An 11,489-nucleotide genomic window follows, 5' to 3' on the forward strand; every position below is an offset into this window, starting at 1 on the left:
GAGTTTAGAAACCACACTCTTGAAACTTTTTGTGCTGATCAAGGGATCTCACAAAACTTCTCTTCCACTAGAACTCCTGAGCAAAATGGTGTTGCTGAAAGGAGAAATAGAACTCTTATAGAGGCAGCACGTACTATGCTTAGTGAGTCCTCTCTTCCCAGTAGGTTTTGGGCTGAAGCAGTCAACACTGCTTGTCACACTCAAAATCGATGTCTCATTGTTAAAAGACATGACAAAACAGCATATGAAGTTTTAAGAGGAAAGGAACCTCAAATCAAATACTTCCATGTATTTGGCTGTCCAGTATTTATTCTTAATAATAAGGATCATTTAGGAAAATTTGATCCTAAAGCTGATGATGGCTACTTTGTTGGATACTCTTCCGTTAGCAAAGCTTTTAGAGTATTCAATACTCGACTTCAAAAAGTGGATTAATCCATTCATGTCACTTTTGATGAAAGCTCATCTGCTCTTAAAGATATCTAGCCATCTTCTACTGAAGAGATCTTCAATGAGTTCACTAATCCTCCTATGGAGGATGCTGACTCATTGTTGACGCTTCTTGCTCACCTCCTCTTGATCAGCAACTCACTAAGGACAGTTCAGCAGACCCTGAGCTGGAGCAAGTTGCTGCTCATATCTACACGATTGAGCCAGTTGAGCCTATCTTAAGGTCAATCCATGCTGCATCAGCCAAACCTAGATCACTGGCTGATGATGTGCAAGTTGATGACTCTGCTGATGATGAGTTTCATGATGCTTCAGCTAACACTGAAGACATGGTGTCTGCTGATGACCCCATCATTGATAACTCAAATCAGTCAAATGGCTCCACTGATCAAACTCCTCTTGATCCTTCAATTACCATTGATTTCTCCTCTTATTCTTCTCCTGCTGATCCCATGCAAATGTCTTCCGCTACCACTCTAGGTTCATCAAGTGTCCCATCACTTAAATGGACTTCAAGTCATCCTGCTCAACAAATTATTGGTGATCCTCAGCAGGGTATTGTGACTAGATCAGCGACTAGAAGCACATGTCTATATGTTAATTTCTTGTCAATGATCACTCCTAAGAATATTGGAGAGGCCATGGTTGACCCATCGTGGGTTGCAGCCATGCAAGAAGAACTAACACAATTCCAAAGACAGCATGTCTGGTTCTTAGTTCCTCTTCCTCCTGGCAAAGAACCCATTGGAACTAAATGGGTTTATAGAAATAAGATGGACGAAGATGGTGTTGTTATACGCAACAAGGCTAGGTTAGTAGCTCAAGGCTACCTTCAAGAAGAAGGTGTCAACTATGACGAAACCTTTGCTCCAGTTGCTAGACTTGAAGCAATACGCTTATTCCTAGCACATGCTGCTTATCGACACTTCACTGTATATCAAATGGATGTCAAGAGTGTTTTCCTAAATGGAAAACTCGATGAAGAAGTTTATGTGGAGCAGCCACCTGGTTTTGAAGATCTAACCAAGCCAAACAACGTCTATCGTCTCTATAAAGCATTATATGGTCTTAAACAAGCTCCCAGAGCTTGGTATGACACTCTCTTTGAATTTCTTCTTTTTCATGAGTTTCAGTGAGGATCTATAGACAGCACCCTCTTTATCTATAGAAAGGGTGCTCATGTTCTCTATGTGTAAATATATGTCGATGACATCATATTTGGATCCTCCATCATATTTGGATCACACATAATCCTGTTCAGCATTCCAAAACTAAGCATATTGACATTAGGTATCACTTCATTCGTGATCATGTCATGAAGGGGGATGTTGAAATTTACTTCATCCCCACTGATGACCAACTTGCAGACATCTTCACTAAACCTTTAGATGAAAAAAGATTCAAGGATCTTGTCAGCAGGTTGGGAATGTTAAATTGTGATCCTACAAGTTCAGCAACATGATCACTCATGTTTTGCTGCCCCTCTTCCTCTTATGAAGATAAGCAGCGACTTTTTAAGTCAAAGTCATCAGCGAGCTCTTTCTTTTTACTCGCTGATCCCTGTTGCTTTGGGAAAAAGCAAAATAAAGGCAATGGAAAGCCAAAAGTTTCCATCTAGTCCACAGCAAACGGCTGTGGTAACGACATATAAAATCCGTTGATCCCTGATGCTTTGGGAAAAAGCATAACAAAAGTAATAGGGTGCTAAAAGTCCCTATCTAGTCCAGCAGCAAACGGCTGCTGGTAAAGACATCTAAAATCCGTTGATCCCTGATGCTTTGGGAAAAAGCATACCAAAAGTAATAGGGTGCTGAAAGTCCCTATCTAGTCCAGCAGCAAACGGTTGCTGGTAAAGACTTCTAAAATCCGTTGATGGCTGACAATTTGCCAAAAATTGTTTGATACTCATCAGCATCCACTCCTTCTGTCTTTGTGGTGCTGATTAAAACTTGGTAACCATTATTTCTTTAAAATTACATAAACTCTTCAGTGGATACCTCAATTTATCTGAGTGTATTCCACTACGTATTTTTGTTAATATTTTATTATATATATCTCAAACGGTTACCTCGATTTTCTCCCAAATGGGCAACTTGTACACTGTACGCGCCGTATGAACTCGAGTACAGTTGAAATCGTGGTCCATATAGTCACAACCCTGCTGGAGCTGGTATGCTGATAATCCCCCCAGCAACCTCCAAAGCTTTCAAGAAAACCAAAACACTTGCATCTTTTTCCACTTCACCTCCTGCTGCTGTCCCAAAACAGCAGCAGCGACTATCAAAGGGCAAAACTACTAAGGTTAAGAAGTCCTCACTGCCCACGGACAATAGAGACCTAGCCAGCCCATCAACAGCCTCAAAAAAGGCTGTTGACGAGAAAAAGGGTAACCGCAAGCAGCAACCTCAAACTTCTGTAGGCGAGGTTGGTGAAGATCAAGGGCCACCCCAGCCCATTAGAGTTGAGTCCACCGAACAAATAATTCCCTCTTCTTCTCAATCCTCTAAGTCGTTGTCAACAGCCACATCACAGGTGATGCTAGAGACAACAAAGTCTACGGCCGATGATGCTTCGGTGATACAACACACTGAAGCTGAGGCACCCGGTTCCCCTACCCCTCTAAATTTCTCGTTGGATGAAAGGATGGAGGTTGAGGTTGGAAATGTAGAGGATAAAGGAAATGTTGTTGAAGAAGATGATGATGAGGAGGAGGAAAGTGATCTTGAGTTGGGAGAGTTTATTGCTGATGAATTCCAGCTGGATTCCTCCAACCAGACTGATGAAACGGAGGCAAGTGATATGGAGGTTAATGAAGAGGCTGCTGCTGCTGATGAAAATGCAGCAGCCATCAATGAAAATGTTGAAGCTGCTACTGCTGATGACAATGCAGCAGCTAATCCTGAAGAAACTGAGGTGCTAACTCCTTCTGCCAAACCTGTCGATTCTCAAATTGCTGATGACAGGCTGGCCAGAGTGGAACACCAATTAAATGATCTCACCAAGGCTGCCACACTCGCTGTTCAACTTAAAAATCATGAAGATGACAGATTGGTGAAGATCTTGGAGAGCTGGTACAGCAAGCAGAACGAAAACACTGCCAGCATCGAGACTCTTAAAGAAAAATCTATTTCTATGGCTACTGATCAAGAAAAGCTGCGCACTTATACAAATAATATCAAAAAGGATCAGCAGGCCATTCGTGGGTTCTCACGATCGCTATGCAAAATTGGAACTGCTGTAAGGTTCTCAGCAAAGAAGGCATCCAGCAGCAGTGAATCTACTGCTGCTGAAGTAAAAACAGTTGCTGACCTGGTTTCTCGTCTTACCACCCAGGTTGAAGACAACACCAAGGCTATCAATACCTTGGAAACTACAGTGGCCAGTTTTCCTCCTCCTCAAGTCTCATTAACTGAGGAAGATCGTAAGTGCCAACAAAAGTTGGAGCAAGAGGTTGGGGACATTAAGAAGATGTTGTCCCAACTTCTTCAACAGCAGGCAGCTCCAACAGCAACAGTGGAGGTAGTTATTAATGATACTACCTCCAAGGGGGAGAAAGTTGATGCTGCCGTAATGGCACTTGTCAGTGAAGCTGTTAACAAAGCTGTAAATGATATATATGAAGCTTCAGCTGACAAGGTTGCAAGTGAAGAAAACACTGCAGCGGCCACTGATAAACAAGATGAACTGGCAATAGTGGCCGTCAGTTAAGACAAGGTTAACTCTCCCCCTGCTGATGTTGAGGGGGAGACAAGAATTGTGAAGTTCCCCCTGCTGATGTTGAGGGGGAGACAGTTGAAGAGGCAAGTGCTGAGGGGGAGCAACAATTGATAGTTGCTGAAGCTCCCCTAATTGAAGAAGAAGAGGAAATGAGTCCTCGTGCAGTCAGAGCAGCCTCGGAAGCCGGATTTGCACAAGAAATGGCTAGGGACACATCCAGGGAAGTGCTCAATATTTTCCATCCTCGCTTCCTTGGAAATGCTGAAGTCTCTAAGTTAACAGCAGCACAAAGAAAGCAGCTGACTGATACTAGCTTTTTCAAGAGTCCCTCACCTCTGACTGCTCAAAATGTATCCATCACATCCCCAGCAGGAAATCAATTTCAAGTCATCGACATATTATCAATTACTGCTGAGGGAAAAACTCAAGAGGAGGCCCTGGAGGAGCTGGATAGGCTGAAAGCAAATAAAGAAAATGAAAAGAAAAATCTTGAGTATATCAAGCAGCTGGCCCTCTTGGAGAAAGATAAGATGAGATGGATGGAGAGCAAAGAATGTTGTTGACCACTGGTGGGCCTGAAGCTCTCTACAAGCAAAAGCAAGCTGATGTAGAGCAACTACTGAAGGAAAAGAGAGAAAAATTTGAAATGGAGAAGGCCAAGTGGTTGAAGATCATGAAAGATAGGAAGAAGCCTGAGAGAATCACAGCAGTTGAAGCTCATAAAGCTGCCATGGGGACAAAAACCAATCTGAAGTTCCTAAGGGAAGGACACAACGCCCCAACCAAAATTGAAGATGTAAAGCTGACCAACTTCGGGGCTTCAGAGTGGTATGAAATCTATATGATTATCAAAGATAAAAAGGCTGCCAGCTATGAACAACTTCAGGGGATGCTAAAAAATTACTTTGAAAAGGCACTGAAGTTTGAAACTAAGTTCAAGGCAGACCTTCCCATGCTGAGGGCAGTCTTTGGATCTCCAGCATCTGTCTCCTCTTCAACAGGCAAGCGTGTCCTGAAAAGAAAGCAAGCCATGCAACTCTTGCCTGCTGACCTTCCTCTTATCTCTAATGATGCTGGATTGAATTTGAGGCTTCCTCCCAGGTGTTCTTTTGAAGAAGGGAGAATACTTGAAGACCCTGCTGGCATATTCTTCCAAAATTTCAGAAACGATCAACTCTTCTTTAGAATGGCAGAAATTGAACAAGCATCTACTGGTTTCCTGATTAGCATCAGGAGAAGATTTGCAAAGATGATTAGTGCTAGATCTGTAATCAGCAAGATTGATGAAGAATTAATGAAGCCAGCGAGAATAGAAGATCCAGTGCTAAGAATTGCCAAGCAGGAAGACGCTTGGGAGATAGAAGCTACTAATCTTTAGATGTCAACTTTGTAAAAGCTTTATGCTTCAGCTTGTAATTCACTTTGATGATATAAAAGACATCTTTTCTTCATATTACATTCTTCTTACTTATTCAGCAAGTCTCTTCAGCGAATAGGGGGACATTGTTGAGACCTGGATTCGCTGATAAGACTTACTCGCTGACATGCATAGTCAGCAAGTCTTCAGTGAGTCCAGTGACTCTCTTCAGCGGGTTGCATGCTGACCAAAAGTTCATCATGGCGGGAAGTATTCAAACCATATGAAGACAAGAGTCACATGGTGGTTCTTCCAACTGTAACATACCTTAACTGGAAAAGGTACTCGTTGGGACCAAAACTTGGGTTTTCTCTTTCATACCCATTTTGGTAAAGAAGACAAAGGCTCTTGCCTGGAAGTACAAGGAGCCAATGGATTGTCGACAACCACCATCTATCTCTGTCAAAGGAAGGTTGTGTTGCCCTAATCCTTCCTTTATATAAAGCAACACAGCCGCATTGTATCATGTGTGTTAGTCACCTTGAAAATGTGTATCACTTGTAATTGTTTAAGTTTTTAGTGTGTCTAGGCTTAGCAATTACCTCTGTTCTTTTGTATTCTTGTAAGTCAAGTGTGTAGATCAACCATGTATTCATCGTTTAATCAATGATACATATGATTATCCTTGCATTGATGTACTACAATTAAACTTGATATTGTTCTTGTTATTTACTTGCTTATTTACTTTCTTGTCTAATTTAAATAAAACATAAGTTGTGCATTCGTGGACTATCAAAGTCGATTTATTGATTGGTAGGGATAGGGATGGAGAAAATAATATTTGTGACAGAAAGGGACTTAATTATAAATTAAGAAGGAGTAATTATCAAATAGAAAAAAAAAGATTTATTGAATTTTAGTGTGAGCTTGACACGTAATCAATTGAAAAAAAAAAAAAACAGAGTGGTTCCTTAAGCAGAGAGAGAGAATTGAGAGTTGGCGAACATCTGAATAATATTTGAACTTTGAAGGTTATAAAAAATAACGTTGTGTGTATATATATGTTGAAAATTCAAAAGTTTGATGTGTATCATGTTCACCAACGAGTAGCATTGCTTTATATATAATTTTGGAATACGATCTATTTTAATTATAAGGCTTCAGCTGGCCTGACCAATTTTTGAATGATTGTGTCGTAGCCTAATTAATAGTAGTCGAAATTTCAGTGACGCGAAGTATACACAAGAAGAGAAAGGAATACGATGAAGCTAAAGAATTTACGAATAAAATCTATCTAAATGATCATCCCGATTACCAAGAAGCTTTTATCGAGGCAATAAGTCAAGGTGCTTACGATGTTGTTGATGAGATTCTATATAGGTCACCAGATTTGATACGACGTAATTGGGGTCAAAAGAATCATTCTTTTATTGAATACGCAATAAAAAATCATTCAGAAAAAGTCTATAACCTTATCTTTCACTTGAATGAAAGAATGGATACATACAGAAAATTTAAGGATACCAATAATAACAATATCTTACACTTGGCCGGAAAATTGACACCTCCACATATACTTGGTCGTTCTACAGGTGCAGCATTGCAACTACAACGAGAGCTTCAATGGTTTCAGGTACAGTACGTACGTGCAAATAAGATATGTGTTTGTACGTCACGTTATATATATTTCTCTCATTAATTATGAACAAGCTGCGCGCCTTCTACAGGAAGTGAAGAAGCTCATGCTACCGGATCAACTTGTACAGGTGAACAGAGATTCGTTGACACCAGCTATGGTGTTTACAAACGAGCACAGAGATTTGTTGAAAGAAGGGGAAGAATGGATGAAAACAACTTCACAAACATTTAGCATAGTTGCTGCATTAATTGTAACAATCGTATTTGCAGCAGCTATTACTGTACCTGGGGGGAACAATCAGAAGTCGGGCATGCCTTTGTTTAAGAAAAAAACTCTTTTCGATATCTTTGCAGTATCCAATGCAATATCACTATTTTCAGGTATTAGCGCCCTGTTAGTGTTCTTATCAATCCTCACTACACGTTTCGCTGAAATGGATTTCCTCAAGAGTTTACCAAGGCGGTTAATCCTTGGTCTTTTGGCGTTATTCCTCTCTACAGCTTCAATGGTGTTAACGTTTAGCGCAATCTTGTTCCTAGTCTTTTATGATCAAAGACATTGGATGCTGGCAATTTTGGGGTTATCTTGTGTGCCAATTGCAGTAATTGTTACTCTGCAATTTCCTCTCCTGGTTGATTTGTGCAAATCAACATCCATCCCCATTTTTGGTAAGCAAGAATACATAGCAAGTGGTAAATTTATTTCAAAACACCCTACATCCTACCTTTCGGAAACACGTACCACTAGGCCTCCAGATTCAGCTAACTAAGCAGGTGCAGGTACAGTCACCCACAATCCTATCAGTACTCTCCCTACAACTAATAATATCTGAGATAGGGGAAAGTTCTTCGGGTCCCCATGCAGCTACAGATCCAGTCGAGTTTGTGGCAGTGGAGGATCCCACTCCCTAGTTGTCATGTACTTACATTTTATATTTTTGTTTATGCTTCGACTTATATCTATGTTATACGGTTAAGGGCCTGGAACCCCTATTTAGATTAATTTCTTTTCTCGTATCTACATATGCACGACCTTGTTGTATAATATATATTGAGTATGGACTAATATGACGTGAATTAATATTATTAGTACTGAATGTTTATTTGTTGGAATGATTTATCAGGGAAACATTAAGAAAAAATTTTTTTCGTAGTGGACGTTTTTAGAGGGTAATTTATCAAACAAATTTTTGGAATTTTTTTTTTATGGAAGTGAGATAAACCAGTAGTGCCACTATTGGTCTCAAAAAAGTTAATTGTACCCGGTAATGGTAATACAGGTGTCAAATTTGAATATCGAGACCGGTAGTGCCAATACCGGTGGCGGTCTCACAGTGTGTAGAGACACTTTTCAGTTCAATAGTAAAAGGAGCACACCTGCAGAGTTGATGTGACACATCACTTCGAAACCGGGGTTCCCAAACCAGGTCTCAGGCTTCACGACAAAAACCCCATGCAACCTTTTAGACTTTGAAGTATATATTTTTTCCGATAAATGGTCACACAAACATACAATTTACCCGATCTGTTGATGAAGATAGTGGAGCTGGTGGTGGGGTTCTCATCAGGTTATGGTTTTTCGTTGTAAAAAGGCCAAGAAGGTGGCAAAGTAATGGTGGTCGGACACAATGGTATGTTTTCTCATCGGGTTTCTCAACGGGTTACAATCTTGAAAACTTAGTCTCGGATGGTGTTGTGGTGGTGGTAATGGAAGAATCTTGATTAACATAAGCATCGGATAACGTTCGATATAGCGGGTTTGTGGTGGTGATGTTGAAGATAGCATGGCCAATAGCGGCGACGAGGAGTGATTCTGGGGTGGTGGAAGTGGTGTGGTGTAGTGGTTGGGGATGGAGTTTTCATCGGGATACATAATGTGGTGAAGGCAGGGAGGTATTATGTGGTGGATGATGGTGGGGTTCTGCGGTGGTGATGGGTGGTTGATTATTATCGGAAACTTGATAACTGCTATTTTTTTGTTTCTGTTTATATTTTTGTTTAGATTGTGAATGAATGAATTTGGCTTAAATAACTGGTAAATATATATAATGATGGTTTTTGTATATTGCCAAAAAATTTAAATTGTTAGTCTTTTTTTCGTTTTTAGGTTTGTTTTGTTTGAGAAAGGTTTGAAGAACAACAATTGGAGAAGATGAACAAAGGCTGCAGGTGGGTAAAAAGACAAAAATGCCCTTCACGTTGGGGGACTTAACGACAGGGACGAATGGTTTTTAACAGAAGTAAGATCACAGGGATGAAAAAAACTCAAAAACTAACGGAGGGATGAAAAGCCGTTTTTTGAAAAACCACAGGGACGAAATTTGCATTTAACCCTGGTTTATTTCACGTTGTTTATGGAAAAATTTGAATTGAAAGGAAAACCTTATAAATACTATCATGCTGATATTTTATAAAAACCAGCATGATATTCGCGCAACAAGACGTTGTTTGTGGCAGTGAAGGTATGGTGGTTGGGGACGACTGTTGGTGGTGGAGACGGCGTTGAGTGGGTTAAATAATTGATGTAAAAGATTAATGTAGATATTTTGAAAAATAAAGAATTAATAGGTTAATTTAATCATTAAAGATATTTTAGATATTTTCTTTATATAACTCTGAATACGAGGGTTATTATTTTTATAAGATACGAGTAATATAAATAATAATGAAATAATCAAAATAGAATTTACTTGATAAAACAAACTACTACATCGTCATCGAAAAAATAGAAAACAAACTTATTAGAATCAAAGCAAACGGAATCAAATTCGAACCATATTACACAATATGGAACATATACATCCAAATGACACCTAAACAAAAACAACCCCATGATAGCAAACATTACCTTTTCCAATCAACAAGACCCCATATGCATGTGGTATGATACACTCCAATTTCATGAAAAAGAAAGCCTAATACATCCCCACATTTGCTGTCTTTTCTCTCCCATCAACTCTAATATTGTATACAAAACTCATACCTAATCCAAGATTAATCTACAACTAATCACATCATTAATCCAAAAGCTTAAAATCTTTGAAGTTCACAAAAACTTAAATCTAGATCACCTACAATAAATCTTTCAAACCATATATAATACTTTGTTTTCTGATAAAACGATTAAAACATAACGTGGTCTTTCTAAAACCACGTTATGTTTAATCTAAAATCGTTGATTCTTATTAGACGAACACACAAATTAAATTATATTTTCACAAGAGAAAACACAAGTAATTAACATAATTAATGACTAAATCACTTTCACTTCTTCTTGCTACTAGAGAAGAGCGACCCGAATCCCAAATTTAAAACCGGGTTGACCCTAACTCCGTTACTAGTATTACCATTATTCCCGTAACTATAACTTGATTTCCTTATTAATGGAGGTTTCTGATAATTAGAATGATTATGATGATGTTTTTGAGTAAAACCTTCTTTAGAGCTTGATGATGATCTTTTCGTGCTAGTGCTAGTAGATGATCCTGTCGAATTGCTACGAGATAATAATGGTATTGGACATAAACTTCCTGCATAGCCATTACCACAACTACTACTTCTTTTGAAACCCCAAAACGACTTTGACGAATTATGTTGTTCCTCATGAGGTGGATTTTGATTCACTTGTGGTGGTAGTGGAATTTGACTAGCCCGTTTTTGTTGTTTGACATTCGTTGGAACAATTTTGCCATTCGAGAAGAGCTCGTCGGCATGTTGATGATGATCAATATTTTGTTGGACACAAAAATTGAAGTCGATATTTGAAGAGGATGATGAAAGTGTACGAAGAAGTTGTTCAACGGGTATTGTGTCGGATTGAGAGAGATCATGAGAGAATGAAATGCGAGGACTCATTGTTATGTTATTGCGAGTATTGGAATTTTCAGAGTAGAGGTCGATCGCCATCTTTGAAAGAAATTGATCGAATATGCGAGTGAGTACGTACGTAGTCGGATAATATAAGGTGTTTGATAAATTTGAAAAATGGCAAAGTGGTACTTTGGAGTTATGTGTAAGTTGAGGAGTGATTTTGTAAATTATTGTACTTAGAATTCCAAAATTCACATGTCTATGCCGGTATTTATAAAGAGACTCGAGATAAGACTATTTGAAGGGAAAAAAGGAAAAAAAAAAAAAAAAAAAAAAAAACATTGTCCAGCCCATCTTTCACGAGGTATAAAAAGGTAAAATGTACCTTTAAGAAAATTATTTTCAACACCGTTTGTGTAAGGAAGTGGAAATCGAACCATAAATTTTTGTTTTTAAAATAGAATATTTTTCCATTGATCCAATCCTATTGTTTATCAAAAAGACAAAATCTTGGTTG

The 11,489-nt window shown here is 39.0% G+C and overlaps 3 protein-coding genes across 3 annotated transcripts; 2 read left to right on the forward strand and 1 right to left on the reverse strand.

The window, feature by feature from the left end:
• Positions 1–2,985: 2,985 nt before the first annotated feature.
• LOC122610170 lies at positions 2,986–4,158 on the forward strand. Its single transcript, XM_043783164.1, has 3 exons — positions 2,986–3,501; positions 3,604–3,849; positions 3,943–4,158. The coding sequence occupies exons 1-3, from the start codon at positions 2,986–2,988 to the stop codon at positions 4,156–4,158; spliced, it is 978 nt and encodes a 325-aa protein (XP_043639099.1).
• A 2,798-nt stretch (positions 4,159–6,956) lies between these two features.
• On the forward strand, positions 6,957–7,932 carry LOC122610172. The gene is made up of 2 exons (XM_043783165.1): positions 6,957–7,157; positions 7,252–7,932. The coding sequence occupies exons 1-2, from the start codon at positions 7,020–7,022 to the stop codon at positions 7,930–7,932; spliced, it is 819 nt and encodes a 272-aa protein (XP_043639100.1). The 5' UTR covers positions 6,957–7,019.
• Positions 7,933–9,833: 1,901 nt separating this feature from the next.
• LOC122578730 lies at positions 9,834–11,215 on the reverse strand. Its single transcript, XM_043750756.1, has one exon. The coding sequence runs from the start codon at positions 11,066–11,068 to the stop codon at positions 10,427–10,429; it is 642 nt and encodes a 213-aa protein (XP_043606691.1). The 5' UTR covers positions 11,069–11,215; the 3' UTR covers positions 9,834–10,426.
• Positions 11,216–11,489: the final 274 nt, after the last annotated feature.

This window comes from Erigeron canadensis, chromosome 8 (assembly GCF_010389155.1).
Source record: "Erigeron canadensis isolate Cc75 chromosome 8, C_canadensis_v1, whole genome shotgun sequence".
Classification (NCBI taxonomy): Eukaryota; Viridiplantae; Streptophyta; class Magnoliopsida; order Asterales; family Asteraceae; genus Erigeron; species Erigeron canadensis.

Bases quoted from the DNA above. Each gene is read 5' to 3' on its own strand.
- LOC122610170 (XM_043783164.1), top strand. From the start codon at position 2,986: ATGCTAGAGACAACAAAGTCTACGGCCGATGATGCTTCGGTGATACAA. The intron at 3,502-3,603 runs GTGAAGATCTTG...GATCAAGAAAAG, and splicing joins ATCATGAAGATGACAGATTG to CTGCGCACTTATACAAATAA. The intron at 3,850-3,942 runs GTCTCATTAACT...CTTCTTCAACAG, and splicing joins CCAGTTTTCCTCCTCCTCAA to CAGGCAGCTCCAACAGCAAC.
- LOC122610172 (XM_043783165.1), top strand. From the start codon at position 7,020: ATGGATACATACAGAAAATTTAAGGATACCAATAATAACAATATCTTA. The intron at 7,158-7,251 runs GTACAGTACGTA...CGCCTTCTACAG, and splicing joins GAGAGCTTCAATGGTTTCAG to GAAGTGAAGAAGCTCATGCT.
- LOC122578730 (XM_043750756.1), bottom strand. From the start codon at position 11,068: ATGGCGATCGACCTCTACTCTGAAAATTCCAATACTCGCAATAACATA.